At 37.8% G+C, this 15,658-nt stretch overlaps 1 protein-coding gene across 2 annotated transcripts; it reads right to left on the bottom strand.

The window, feature by feature from the left end:
- Positions 1-6,021: 6,021 nt before the first annotated feature.
- Positions 6,022-13,814, bottom strand: LOC109242839. 2 transcript variants are annotated; one of them, XM_019409701.1, is made up of 4 exons: positions 13,553-13,814; positions 12,375-13,197; positions 8,821-9,119; positions 6,022-7,315 (listed from the first exon to the last, which is right to left on the bottom strand). In XM_019409701.1, exons 2-4 carry the CDS (start codon positions 12,489-12,491, stop codon positions 6,391-6,393), a joined length of 1,341 nt encoding a protein of 446 aa, XP_019265246.1. In that variant the 5' UTR covers positions 12,492-13,197; positions 13,553-13,814; the 3' UTR covers positions 6,022-6,390. The 2 variants fall into 2 exon arrangements, with proteins under 2 accessions (XP_019265246.1, XP_019265247.1); XM_019409702.1 differs by lacking the exons at positions 12,375-13,197; positions 13,553-13,814 and having other exon boundaries at positions 8,821-11,286.
- Positions 13,815-15,658: the final 1,844 nt, after the last annotated feature.

The following is a 15,658-nucleotide window of genomic DNA, read 5'->3' as shown; positions in this document are numbered from 1 at the left end:
CGCAGTATCCCCTGCGGTCGGTGTGGACCCTCTCCTCGCTTCTAGCGAGAACGATGTCTGCATGGGTAGGAACGACCCCCTGTTCCCGCAATCGGGCCATCCCGATCTCCCCCATCAACGGGGCTTTATCCACCGGTTCCTCTCCACCGTCGACGGTGAAATCAATCGCCAGACCTCCGGGCCGAGGAACCACCTCGTCAACCGACGGAATTTCGCCGGACCCCATCTATTCTGCACCTCCCATCGCCGGAGATGGCCCTCCAACTACCGGAAAATCTACCGGAAGAGCACCGTGGGAAGAACTGACTGCCATTGTTGATCTACTGAAGACAAATGATACCACAATCAAAGGAAAGAAAGGAGAAGATGAATTAGCGAAATGAAAAAGTTCCCTCAGAATCTCTCTCAGATGAACAATGAAGATATGAGAAATGAATGCCTCAACCCACCTTTATAGGCAATATAAATGGCTTTTGCGAAACCCAATAGCCATCATTAACTGCCCGACCAACCGTAAAACGGTTCGATTCTGCCGAAGCAAGCGTCATTATGACAAGCTCCGCGAAGCGGCTTCTCAGCCATCCGCCAACGTCCCGCCGTCAGAATAATCGCAACGGCCTGCGCTGAAAGAATGCGCCGTACGCCTTCAAAATTCTGGACGTGACCAAGTACGTACCCGGCGCACACTCATTTTCCACGGCCATCTCCAAAATATGAAAGGCTCTCCAGCATATGAAAGGCTACAGCCATCGCCATTATATGAAAGGCTACGGCCATCGCCATTATATGAAAGGCTACGACCACCCCCAATATATGAAAGGCTACGGCCATCTCCAAAATATGAAAGGCTCTCCAGCATATAAAAGGCTACGGCCATCGCCATTATATGAAAGGCTACGGCCACCTCCAATATATGAAAGGCTACGGCCATCTCCAACGTGTAAACGACTAAGGCCGACGCCGTCAATAAGTCGACCCCCTTATTCAAGTTTTTTTTCAAATCACAATCGATGAAATCCGCTCATCGAGCTCGGCCGAAACACGACCTCAATAAGCGGAGGGACTAACTGTATGGGTCAGAATCCGACCTCACGATAATTAACGGAGTTAATCTCCTCTTGAGCTAATCCATAATTAATAAGTGGTATGGCCACTTATTTATAAGAGGATTCGACTCTTGTCCGATTGAATCTACGAGGGCACGGCCCATTCATTCCCCCACGGGGACGGAACCTTAGTGTGGCCACGGTCATTTTTTGCCAGCTCACGAAGCTCACATCTATAAATACTAAGAGTGGAAGCCCTAGAAAGGGGGCTGCTTCTTCACCACTAGTGAGAGGAGAGAGAAACAAGAAAATATACCCCTCTTATGGGAAGAGAAAACACCATTGTAAGGCTCTGAACCTCTTCATGGAGAGGCAGACCAAACAAATATTATCAATAAAGGTTTCTAATGCTTCTCCCCCTAATTCTGAGTTCTTATTTTAGTTTCTTTCATCTGGTCCAACGGATTATTACGATTTGCTATGATTATCCCGGGATTTATTTATATTGTTTTGTACTCGTAAGATGTGTAACATTTTTTGAGCAAACAACCCCAAGATTCCATCAGCTTTTATTAGTCTTTATTACCCATTATTATTCTTTATCACTTTTTTATTACCTTTCATTGTAACATTAATATTGGTGATTAATAGGGCATAATTCGTAGACCATAAACTTCATAGCTCTAGTATAAATGGAGGCATTCTATTGTAAGACATCAAGAAATACTGATAACAAAAAACTAGTATTCTTTCTCTGAAGCTTTTTATAAAGGTTCTCGTCTTGATCCCGGTGGGAACATTCTAAAACCTAGACTTGTTTCTTCTTCAATTGTCTTTATTTACTCTGTTTACACTTTGTTATTTAACTTTATCGGACCAATTTAATCCACGTATCTATCAACTACGTTACAAATTCAACTGTACCGTTTTTCTGGTAAACAGTTTGGCGCCCACTGTGGGGCTTAGACAATTGTGATATTATTTTGATCTGTTCATCTTTTACTAACATACTTTGAAGTTTTTTTGTTTTAAGCATACTACAGTTATGGCACTCAATGACGTAAACAACTCGCTCAATGTTGGAACAAACAATAATAGCGAGCCCGAGGACAATCTCCATGATGAAAATCAACAAGATGGTTCAATTAGTGAAACCCGTCTCGATGGGAATGATTCAACTCCTAACCGTGTAAAAATAGATACTCGGCGGACAAAGAGTCCTACCCCAGATGATATGAATGATGTACCCATTGTCGTTACTGTTAAACTTTTGAGAGCGCAACAAAAGGAGATCATAGATCATCTCTCAAGACAACATTGAATAATGATTAAGCTCCAGCAAGCATTATCGGTTGCTTCCAGTAATTCAAATGGTGGAGTTCGAGTCCCTCCCGGCATGCCAATAAGTCAAATGGCACCAAGAACCGGTAACACCGTTACCGGGGGGGAGTTCAGAACAAACAACAATCAAGCAGGTGGTGCCGGTAGTAGATCTGAAAATGTCGCAGACGATTCTTTCAAATCGAACTCATGAGGTTTATGAGGGAAATAAATGCTCGAATGGATCAAAATGCTAAAGAATTTCATGCTCGGATAGGTCAGATTTCGGGAGCACCTCCTGTCCTAAAGGGCCCGGATTCGAAAAAGTATTTTCAATTGCCGTTCAAACCGAGAGCGGCTCCGGAGTTGATTCCAAAGAGATTCAAGCTGCCGGATATTCCAAAATATGATGGAACATCGGATCCACAGGAACACATTACAACCTATACCACAGCTGTGAAGGGAAATAATTTGGCTCTGCATGAGATTGAATCAGTTTTGCTAAAGAAATTTGGCGAAACCCTAACAAATGGGGCTTCAACATGGTATTCACTTTTACCTGAACACTTAATTGATTCTTTTGAAATGCTTGCAGATTCTTTTATTAAATCTTACGCTGGAGCGAGAAAAGTTCAAGCAAGGAAAACAGATTTTTTTCAGAATCACTCGAGAAGACTCAGAGTTGTTGCCAGAGTTTGTGATCCGATTCCAAAAGGAGAGAACGTTGTTGCCGACAATACCTGATGAATGGGCAGCAGAAGCATTTACTAAGACTCTCAATCCCTTAAGCTTCGATGCCTCAAGGAAGTTAAAAGAAAGTTTGTTGGAATTTCAAGCAACAACTTGGGCAGATGTTCATAATAGGTACGAGTCAAAGATTCGTGTAGAAAAAGATCAGGTAATTACATCAACATCTTCTACAGCTCGGAATCAAGGTCAACCAAACTTTGATCGGAGGCATTCAAGGCACCGATTTGAACCATACCAATTAGGATCACGAATTGACAGGGGGTAGGAACGTTCTAGAGGTGAGTCGCTAGAAAATAACTTCGATGAAAGATTATAATGTCTATGAATGCTGGGGATTGTTGCATCAAAGCAACAGTAATTACAATACTAAGTATCGGAAGCATCTGAAGATGGCTCCCAAACAATCCGTACAGGATACCGGAGATAGCTCGAACTGGCTCCGGAATAAAGAGAAGTGCCGGAGACTGCCAGATAAAGGACTGGGGACTGCCAACTCATCCCTAGAGAGGAAAAAAATTAGAAGGAATCAGAATCAAGACCGGTTAGACTAAGTAAATGTCAGCCCGGTTGCAATTCTCTTGCAATGTATTTTTGTTCATCTCCGATAAATTATCGTATACACAAAGTTGTAAATATTTGTTTATGGTCAAGGAATGAAATAAAGCAAAACTTGCACCTTCTAAAAAACATTCTCGCGTATGTTTGAATGAACAAAATATATCACTTTTTATTATTTGCTCATACTTAGAAGCAAAAAAGGATTACAAATTCGTACAATTGTGCCCAGATGAATAGGAGACATCATCTTCATAAGCATCGTAAATATAAGGCCCCTCTCTTATGAAGCCATCCAATCAAATGGCTAAAGGTCGGATGTCTTGTTTTTCGATAGTAAAGTTAACCGAAAGCATTAAATTTTCGAATTTTAACAAAACCAGAAGTACAAAATTACTGGTCATAAACATCCCTAGTCTATGAGGCTGTGAGGTTATAAAAGTTTTTGGGTGTAACTAAAAATCCAAGAGTCAAAACACAAAGAAGAGTTTTTGAAAGGTGAGGTGGGAAATGCCCCGCACGAACTATCTGATCAAGTTTTCTTTTTCCTATCACAGGCAGCTGGCAAAGCCGTGTTTGATTGTCGGAACGAAAAACTCAAGACTCGAAAGTTCCGGGTGGGCACTAAAAAACCCGAGATCAAGTTCTTTGTGATGGTAGCACTTCCTCAGTGCCAATCAGTCATCGACGAAAGAATAATATGTTGTCATCTGAATCCCTAAGTTCTGCACTCATTTTTGTTCGAATTGGGATTTTCAGGCCATTTTTTATGAGGCAGTAACGAGGGTGGTAAACTTCCACTTCCCAGTTATATCACAGTGAGTAACCGGAAAGTGAGGGGACTATCTGTATACAGTAAAAATCGGTCTCAGAAGATGGGTGAATTAGGAAGCAACATGTGTCAATCAGCAGTGATTCAACCATATTCACACTGGATACAAACATATGACTGGATAAGAAGTAATTCAAGATATGACCGTTACAGAAACGTTACAGAAGACCCTAAGATTCCTTCATCAGCATTTAGTACTCTTTATTAACCATTATTATTCTTTTATCACCTTTTTATTACCTTTTATTGTTACATTAATATTGGTGATTAACGGGCATAATTGGTAGACCATAAACCCCATTGCTCTAGTATAAATGGAGGCTTTCTTTCTATTGTAAGAGATCAAGAAATAAAGATAACAAAAGTCTAGTATTCTTTCTCTGAAGCTTTTTATAAAGGTTGTCTTCTTGATCCTAGTGGGAACATTCTAAAGCACAGGGTTGTTTCTTCTTCAATTTTCTTTATTTACTCTATTTACACTTTGTTATTTTACTTTATCAGAACAGTTTAATCCACGTGTTTATAAAACCACGTTACAATTCAACTGTACTGCTTTTCCGGTAGACAATATATTATTGGGTTATAATTATCTTAAAAAAGTTATGTCTCAATTCCAAGAGAATTAGAGTGTGTTATAGCATGTATAAATCCTCTTTAACTATACTGCTTTATTTAATCTTATGATAGTTATAATATGAAAATTCATCACAAATTGACTACTTTTTACGAGTTTTTAATCTAATCATATCCTCCTCCTTTATTTGGACTTGGGACTAGTAACAGGGGCGGAACTAGTTGCTTGAATGTTGGTTCGTTCGAACCTAGTAGTTTTTGCTCAAACAATATATTTATATTAAGAAATTTATTAAATATGTATAAATATTAAATTTAGAACCGTTAGGAAAATTTAAAGTCATCATTCTAAATTCAAAACCCATAAAATTGGAATCATAACTCCACCTCTAACTGATAATGTGAGCAAGGTCACCCAGTCAGAGTTACCATATGTCTAATTAAGGAAAAATGATTATAATGCAATTTTCAAGATTGAAATGTACCGCTATAATTTTATAGCGCTCAAAGAGAAAATGTTAGTTTAGAAAATAGTAGGGGAAAATGAGGAAGAGAAAGCTAATGTACAGAAACCAGAAAAAAGAATCTTCAGTGCCTTGAACACGCAAAATTGAGGACCAAAGAGGAAAAGTAATTAACAACAGGTTGGGCAATGACATTGTAATTATTTAGTACTTATCAATACAATGAAAACTCGACACAAATATAATGGTATTTCTGTATTAAGAAAAGCAAACAATTAAAATCCATTTATACTAAAAAGATTTTTTGCACCATCAGAATTGTTTTGAAAACTAATTTGTACTTTGAAAAGCTCTAGTGATGAATGTCAAACTATGCCAGATCTCCGTAATTGTTTGGACCAGTTAACGAATTTCACAAAAGATTAACTTGTGAAAGAGGGAGATTGCACAAACTAAGAAAATTTTCAAAGCACGCAGAAAATAAGATTCATAACAATTAAAGCATGCTTTTATTTATGAACATGGAGTTTAAGAACATGCTTGTACACCAAAGGACACAAAGAAGTGAAAGGGGTCATGGGGGAGGTAACTGTTCTAAATAGTTCATCCAAAAAGTTTGCTAATACATACACCATATACAACTGAAACCATATATTCTATTGCAAGAATGAGACATTGAATATGCAACTCGAGCCATATCTAGAAGGATGCCATGATAGAACAATCCACTAGAAGATGCTGCAGCGCGAAATCCAACCGTACTAGCTGGGCGAGGAACACATAATGACATCGGAGTTCGTGAAATAATAGGCCTGCGCTGCACGGTAATTCTAGTGAAACCAATGATAAATTAAGATTTACCTTCCTTTTCATAAAATCCAATCATCGGATCTAGGAATAGGTCTTCCAAATCAAAAATGTTGTCGTCCTTTATGCTAGCATTAAAACTTGGATATACTCCACCACCACTAGTGCCAGCAATTGACAGTAATGGGTCAGAATCAACAGAAAGACCTGCCTCACGAGCTCCCACAGTGCTCTCAAAACCGTTCTTCGCACCACTGCTAGAAGCTGTACAACCATGAACTCCAATATGATCGGCAATTGGTAATGGCAATCTTGCAGTGTTAACGATAGGACCAACTTGAGTGGCTTCAACCAACTCTTTGGTGATTAACTCTTCCATTTCATACCCAACACTACTGACGGGATGAGTGTACATTCCAGTGCCACCAGCAAAAGATGGTTGCCAGCTAAGTGATGGAGTGTCAACCCCGCGCCACGCTTCAGAGGTGCCCTGTGTCGGTACAGTGATTAAGTCTTCTACACCTAGCAAAAACTCATCATCCACATTGGGAAGTGAACTATTCAACTCACTAACAACAGCAGTACCAAACGGGAAAGTCTCAGGGTTAACACTGGATGGTCCTCCAATAGCATCAATCATGCAGTTGGTAACTGGCCCTGGTAAAGGAAACATCCCTGTGTCAAAAGCTTCAGTCACATAGTCAGTGATTGGCCATTGTAATTGCCCTCCACAAGGTCCATTCAACTTCTCAGTTTCTTGTCCTTGTGAAGGTTCAGTAGTACCAGCATCCACAGTAGTGATATCATGAATGCTTCTTCTCCTCTTCGCCTTATTATTGTCTTTTAACCGACTGAAGAATTTCTGCGCATGGCTTGCCACCTGTGTTGGTGTTCTGGATACCACAAAGTGCCTAGATATACTCCTCCAATCACCTCTTCCATATTTCTCCAACCCCTGGAGAAACAACCTATGAAAGGAAAGAAGATTGAAAGAAGTTACTAGCCTTGGAATTTAATCTCGGAAATAAATTGCAAGACAATATTTGCTTAAACCTAATACACTCACTCAATTAACAGACAACTTCTTATGCATCTTAGATTTTCTACTCACAGGTCGGTATGATTATACACACATTTTTTTAAGTTCCATTTATATTCAATGAACACATCTAATAAATTTGATTTACCTAGTTTGGTGTTATTTCAGCAAACATTTATCATTACTGACAACCCGCAACCTAACCATAAAACTACAATTTACACCAATAATATGGCACTAGTGGATGTTATTTTGATGTTTATTGAATCATCCCACTTATCCAGAAAAGATGTTTATAGAATCATCTCCTCACTCACATCATTCCTTGTCGCAATTGTCCCTCTCTCAATTCAACAGATCCTCTTTTGGCTTCTCAAATTGTTGTAGGCTATATTTCTCTTATCTTCAGTAAAAATTAAATGAAACAGTATTTTCCAACAGAAAAGCAGAGCTCCTCTGATATCAGTAGAACGCTCGCTGAAGCAAAGTAGGGTCCAAAATTTTTTTGTTGTTGCTGTAAGCCCATCCTCACCAAGAAAAGAAAGAGAAATATAAATATTGCATACTAGAAAGTTTTCCAAATACATCAATTTGCCCTAGTTTATTTGACCTAATCATTTATTGCCAGCATCTAACTGGCTCTTCGCATGGTATTCAATAAGGTGCTAAAGAAGAAACTATAAATGGACTAAGCTTGATGGGCTATACCTATATTGTTCACATCACTTCTCGTCAGCAACAAATTTCACAATGTTTCCAGCATGAGTTAGATTGAAGCCTTTATAAGTCTGTGTCTATAGTAACTTGTCCATATATAGTATATCACGCATCTGTTTGTGAATAACAAATATACTGATGACGCAATGACTTACGTTACAAAATTGATTTCGAGCTGTACTCCACTTTTCTGTGAAAAAGACAAACTTACACAAAAAAAGAGCATTGCGTTTAATTTTTCTTGAGAAAAAAAAAGCTAAAAGAAAATTGAAGAAATTACTAGCCAAAGCAGATGAGCTCTCTTCCATATTGTTAGATACCAAATTTTCAGAGGCATTTTTTCTTTAAAAATTCACACAAGATCCACTTAGATTTGTGCAAGACATTGCTTAGGACCAACTGTCTACTATACATTTACATATACTACATCCATATATAATTTTTTTTTTTTTTAAATAGATTTTAGAGATGATTACATATTAGCACAGTTTTGTCGGCGGTTTTGGTCCAAATTGATGGAATTGTTGTTAATCTCAAAAATAAAGGGAAAAAAAAAAGCATTTTGTTGCAAAGAACTTCTTAATCCTTACAGTAAGCGATGAATTTATTCAACCATTAAGAAACACATTATTGTAGAGATTAGATAATCATCAATTTAGCCAGATATTTCAAAGCAAACTAACATGGTAATTACCAAATTTGCAGAAAAAACCTCACCTGTGTTCCTCTGCAGTCCAAGCGACCCCTTTTCGCCGTTCTACCTCTGCTCCAGATAATCTACTTCTGCGGCTGGAACAACCTTGCATTCTCCCGTATCGAGGTAGCGGAACTTTTCCAGCCTCGATATCATTTATATCATCAACAAGTTTTTTATAATGTTGTAAGATTTCTGGAATAGATTTCCGTGGAACTGCTGCAGCAATCTTCATCAATTGATCGCTATCTCCAGCATAAATGGCTAGGGCAGTTTCAAATGCTCTGTCTTCCTCCTTAGTCCAAGAGGAGCTATTGCATGTCTGGTCAGGGTTCATTTTGTTAGATCTACAGTGCTTTCGTATGTGAAAGGGAAAGTTTCTGAAGAGTATTCCCAAAACGGATGACTTCCATATATGACAAAGACCAGCATAAATATTTGTTGCATCTATATGTGATTTTCTGTACCCACTGACACTTGGTTAACAGAAAGAATGGCAGCAAGACTCCTACTTTTTTAATCAGCTATCAATTTTAACTACAGTAATGAGAGCAACTGATAAGGGAAACGGGCAGGTGGCACATTAAAACAGAATGACCACAACGACGACTTTATTTCTAGATGTTAAGTTGTACATCAACGTGGAGTAAAACAATCAAAGTTCACTGAAATATAAGACTTTGATGAGGCTACTGGCTAACTAAGCAGGATTAACACAGTAACATATGACTTTGCGGAATTTTTTTTTACTTTTGTGACTGTTGCTCCTTATTTAGCTACTTTATATTTATTTTAAAAGGCTTTCAACCATTTAACGCAAAATTAATCAGTAAATGTCTGATTAATGAACTCGCTGTGGGAAGGTAAAATAGAATACGGAAAAGATTTGTATGATGGAGCTAAACAGTAAGAGTTTGACCAGATATTTCTATATTTGAAATAGAACCTACAGCTCTCTACCGCATCAGGTCTAAAAAGAATATATAATTAAGAGAGCATCATTTTGTTTTACTACTAGGAAGAAGGTTTCATTATGAGATATAACAACAACAAATTGTGTTCAAGCTGAACTACAACTACATCAATGAAGCATATCTTTCTATTCTTGTTAGAGACCAATCAAGAAGATATCTGAAAGAGATCTATAGCCTTTTTGAGAGAAAAAAGAGATTTATTGCTTTGCAGATAGAGGATGTAAATTCTCCGAAATGGTGTACCCGCACTTGCTGCTATAGCACAGATTATATAGTTCAAAAAAAAAATTAGAAGATATATATTTATAACAAGTTTGCACCCATTGACACAAAGGAGCAGCTGGTGGTACTTCACACCCACTAACTTAAATCTTGAATGCGCATTTGTCTTGCACCACATAAAGCAAAAGAAAGCCCAGTTGAACATATGGTATATCAAAAGATTCGACTTTGAAATGTTTTAGAGTGAATTTCAAACCAAATGCAACCACATCATAAAGCACCACTCTAGAGAATCTAGCTATATTTGCCAGAACAAAGTCCCCGTTTAACAGCTAAAATACTTAAAATTTTGGTTCTTCGGAGAGACAATTATTTTTAAGTAATTCAAAAGATTTCAAAGTGAATAACTTCCACAAAGTATCTTGTGAAAGAACCATGTTGCAAAAATACCAAAATGGGCATTCATCAAATGGCCACCACATAATGGACAAATTAGAAGCTAACAACTTATAACTGCCTCTCAATTGTAAACAAATCACAGATGACAAGTTTAATATGATAAAATGCCAAAAATTTATTCGATTCCCAAGGATCCTTGACCCTCCAAATAAAAAGTGCAAAAAGGATAAATTTAGAGGTCCAGAGTAAGTCCTTAGCAGTTAGAATAGCTCATGTTATCAGCAGAAATCAAAAGGCTAATATGTTATGAAGCTGAGAAAATATTAAACTCACGGGGTACATCTAAGGTTTCATTCCCGAATTTTCCTTCTCTAGAGTTCAATTACCGAACATGATACTCAGGCAGGAGTAATAGTCCGATGCTTGATATTACAACTAAAGATATACATTAATACAACTCCCAACAGCCATATGCCATTAAAATATAAAATGTTTGATATGCGGTTAAGCTTTAAACTTCATGGCGACTAAATCATAAGGATATCATGATGTCTAACATATGGAAAAGGAAAAGAATCCTAACCACTTTAAATAGAGGAACATTGAATCAGTAATTAATTCCTCGATCAAAATTGGCAGATAGTTCTTTTTTCTTCTTTTGGTTTTCCTGTTGAAGTACACATGTTTCAGGACTCTAAAAATACTAGCACACTTAGCAGAAAGGCATTAATCACAAAGTACAGTCAATCATACTTCTGTAGCCTCATCCCATACTCTAATTTAGCTTCCGAATGGATTAACTTCAGTGTCAAACCTTAGTCACTAGAGACTTAAAGAAGGTACAAAAGCATATATTTATTAAAGAAATTTAACCAAAGATACCTGATGATAGTTTAGGTGCTTGCAAGCTGCCCCCACCCCCCACCCCCACACACTAGGATTTTTCAACTGGATTGGACTTGTCAAGTTTCTATCTCTGTCTCTCTCTCGTGATTAGAACTTCTAAAGTTTGTTTGATTTTTTCACTAACATAAAAAGTTTGTTTGATGTATTGGGAAAACTTTCTAGTATACAATATTTATATTTCTCTTTCTTTTGTTGGCGAGGATGGGCTTACAACAACAACAACAAAAATCTTTGGACCCTACTTTGCTTCAGCGAGCGTTCTACTGATTTCAGAGGAGCTCTGCTTTCTGTTGGAAAATACTGTTCCATTTATTTTTTTCCGAAGATAAGAGAAATAAAGCCTACAACAATTTGAGAAGCCAAAAGAGGATCTGTTGTTGAATTGAGAGAGACAATTGCGACAAGGAATGATGTGGTGCTTGAGGAGATGATTCTATAAACATCTCTTTCTTGATAAGTGGGATGATCCAATAAACATCAAAATATCATATTATTAGCGTAAATTGAAGTTTCCCGGTTAGGTTGCGGGTCGTCAGTAGAGATAAATGTTTGCTGAAATAACACCAAACTTGGTAATTCAAATTTATAAGATGTGTTCATTGGATATAAATGGAAGTTAAAAATGCATGTATAACCAGTAGAAAATCTAAGATGCATAAAAAGTGTCCGTTAATTGAGCGAGTGTATTAGGTTTAAGCAGATATTGTCTTGCAATTTACTTCCGGAATTAAATTCCAAGGCTAGTAACTTCTTTCAATCTTAGTTCCTGTCATAGGTTGTTTCTCCAGGGGTTGGAGAAATATGGAAGAGGTGATTGGAGAAGTATATCTAGGCACCGTGGGGTATCCAGAACACCAACCTAGGCGGCAAGCCATGCGCAGAAGTTCTTCAGTCGATTAAAATACAGCAATAAGGCAAAGAGGAGAAGAAGAAGCATTCATGATATCACTAATGTTGATGCTGGTACTACTGAACCTTCACAAGGACAAAAAAATGAGAAATTGAATGGACCTTGTGGAGGACAATTACAATGGCCAATCACTATGTGACTGAAGCTTTTAAGACAGGGATGTTACCTTTACCAGGGCAGTTGCCAACTGCATGACTGATGCTATTGAAGGACCACCAGATGTTAACCCTGAGAATTTCCCCTTTGGTACTGTTGTTACTGAGTTGAATAGTTCACTTCCCATTGTGGATGATGAGTTCCTGCTAGGTGTAGAAGACCTAATCACTGTACCGGCAGGCGGCAGAGGGCACCTCTGAAGCGTGGCGCGGGGTTGACACTAGGACATCTCCATCACTTAGCTGGCAACCATCTATTGTTGGTGGTGCTGGAATGTTCACTCATCCGGTCAATAGTATTGGGTATGAAATGGAAGAGTTAATTACCAAGTAGTTGGTTGAAGCCACTCAAGTTGGTCCTATCGTTAACACTGCAAGATTGCCATTATCAATTGCCGATCATATTGGAGTCCATGGTTGTACATCTTCTAGCAGTGGTGCGAAGAACGGTTTTGAGAGCATTGTGGGAGCTCGTGAGGCAGGTTTTTCTGTTGATTCTAACCCATTACTGTCAATTCCTGGCACTAGTGGTGGTGGAGTATATCCAAGTTTTAATGCTAGCATAAAGGACGACAACATCTTTGATTTGGAAGACCTATTCCTAGATCAGATGATTGGATTTTATGAAAAGGAAGGTAAATCTTAATCTATCACTGGTTTCACTAGAATTACCGTGCAGCGCAGGCCTATTATTTCACGAACTCTGATGTCATTACGTGTTCCTCGCCCAGCTAGTACAGTTGGATTTCGCGCTGCAGCATCTTCTAGTGGATTGTTCTATCATGGCATCCTTCTAGATATGGCTCCAGTTGCATATCCAATGTCTCATTCTTCCTAGCAGTAGAACCAATGGTTTCAGTTGTATATGGTGTATGTATTAGCAAACCTTTTAGATGCATAGAACTATTTAGAACATTTACCTCCCCCAACCCGCATGCCCCCTTTCACTTCCTTCGTTTGGTGTACAAGCATGTCTTTAAACTCCATGTTCAAAAATAGAAGCATGCTTTAGTAGTTTTGAATCTTATTTTCTGCTTACTTTGAAATTTTTCTTGTTCAAGTTAATCTTTGGTGAAATTCATTGAAAAGATATATGACCCCAAATTCTAGTTAGACCAAAATTCTCAAACCACATAGAGAACAAACCAAAATGCCAAGGTTCAGAGTACAAAGAAAGCAGAGTAGTAACCTTCATAGCATAGCAACACAAAATGGCAGGCCTTTTGCTGATATTTTTTTCTAGAACTGAGTAGTGGGAAAAGGCAATTTCATCTTCCATTTAGGTTTCTCAAGCTGTGAACAGAGGATGTAGCTCAATTGGGTTTGGAGCGACGCTTTTCGACTTCTGGCCATTGGCTTTGGAAAATTTCAGTTTCAACTTTCAAGCAGAGTGAGGAGAGGAAACTCTAGTGTAAATTGTGGGACGGCAACGATGTTGAGGGTTCAACATTCATGGCGTGGGGATTGTGAACAATTAATTACTTCCATTTTAATTTAAGTGTTTTATTTTCCTTTTAAATCCACTTTAAAATATAAATAAAATGCTTCTTTCTAAATTCTAATATTTTACATGACTTTTAAGGTACAAAATTTATTTTCTTGAACTTTATACCTATTAAACTAAAACACTTACAATAAAGAGAGCAAATTCGCTCCCTCTTGATTGAAAGGAATTCGTAGAGATTCAAACAAAGTAAAATCTAAGTACAAATATTGGAAATACCATAGTATTGTCTGATTCAAGGGGAGATGTCATGGTGTATGTTATTTGGTGATGATATAGTACTGATTGATGAGACGCGAGACGGTGTTAACGAAAAGTTAGAGGTTTGGAGATATACCCTAAAGTCTAAAGGTTTTAGGTTGAACATGACTAAGATAGAATACGTATAGTGCAAGTTCAGCGACGTCATGGGGGGACGGACATGGAAGCGAGGCTTGACTCACAAGTCATCCCAAGTGAGAAAGTTTCAAGTATCTTAGATCAGTTATCCAAGGGAATAGGGGGATTGAGAGGATGTCAGTCACCGTATAGGGGCGGGATAGATGAAATGGAGATTAGCATCCAGCGTCTTGTGTAATAAGAATGTGGCACCAAAACTAAAGAGTAAGTGTAGATAATAAATTTGCGTCGAGAAAATAAAATCAGGACCGAAAATATTGCGATAATCGTAGAATTTGATTTCATATAATATGAGTATACAATCTCTATGAATCCTGTGATTCTTCTTTTCAATAGTAAATAAATTCAAGGGCCTTGAACTTGATCTTGAATCTATATTGTTGCCACGAACAATGGTCTTTAATTCAACTGAGACGAGCTTTGATTTGAACTCGTACTCCTTGAACCTTGATTTGTTCTTCATTCTTGAGCTTGAACTTGATTTCTTGAACTTGAACTTGATTACTTGAAGCTTGAAACTTGTAGAGAAATTTGCGGCATTTGATCCACGAGCTCTCTCTTGCTTCTTGTTATATCTTCTGGTGTCTTTGTGAGTTATGAAGACCCCTATTTATAGTTGTGGAAGGAAAGAGTTTTGATAAGAACAAACTCTTTCCGGCCAACCATATTGAAGTGTGACAAGGTGGTATTTGATTGGCCAGAACATGTCACTTGCGCATGTGACGCAGTTTTATTGGCCTTTTAGTGTGACTTGGCGTGCCATGTCATTTGACACGTGGCGCCAAATTGGGCCTCTAGGAAGATGACATCTTTGGCCTAATGAAGTGGGCTCATCACTTGTAGCCCGACTAAATGAGCTAGCCCAACGGATTAAGACTTATTTATTTAATCTATATATATTGAATTTATATAATTAATTCAATTATATTAGCCTAATATTTATTTGGACAAAATATAATTGAGATTAAATCCAAATTTCTTATGGATTTAAATTTAATAAAATCTAATTGCCTACAAATGCCCCTACTTCAAGATTGTTGAAGTATAAACTTGGCGTACTACAAAGATTAAGCTTGAAGTAATAGTTAAAATACTTTATGAACTCAGAGTGTAATTTAGTCCTAAAATAATTTCAACTAAGTTGAACCCTGTGCATTTACGGAAGCAAAGCTCAAAATCCCATGTCACCACCCATATTATCACATAAAAGTAGTTTAAAGCACTATGTTTTAATAGTGCACGTGAGTAGGTGTATCTTTCATGGATTTTCTTTAGTTCCTCACTATTGATATATGCTTTTTCCAATAGTAATAGGTGGACTCTACTTAGTTGTCACTTTCTCCTTGTACCAAAATATTTGCTTTTGCATGCAACATATTAGTTGGCAATTAC

The sequence above is a fragment of the Nicotiana attenuata genome, unplaced genomic scaffold (assembly GCF_001879085.1).
Source record: "Nicotiana attenuata strain UT unplaced genomic scaffold, NIATTr2, whole genome shotgun sequence".
Taxonomy (NCBI): Eukaryota; Viridiplantae; Streptophyta; class Magnoliopsida; order Solanales; family Solanaceae; genus Nicotiana; species Nicotiana attenuata.
The sequence above is the reverse complement of the archived record's forward strand: the minus strand, read 5'-3'. Positions and strand labels throughout refer to the sequence as shown.

Excerpts from the sequence above, each read along its gene's own strand:
- LOC109242839 (XM_019409701.1), bottom strand. The coding sequence starts at position 12,491 with ATGGGAAGTGAACTATTCAACTCAGTAACAACAGTACCAAAGGGGAAA. Across the intron at positions 9,120-12,374 it reads TGGCAACTGCCCTGGTAAAG|ACATGCAATAGCTCCTCTTG; the intron begins GTAACATCCCTG and ends AACCCTGACCAG. Across the intron at positions 7,316-8,820 it reads TGGACTGCAGAGGAACACAG|GTTGTTTCTCCAGGGGTTGG; the intron begins GTGAGGTTTTTT and ends TTCCTTTCATAG.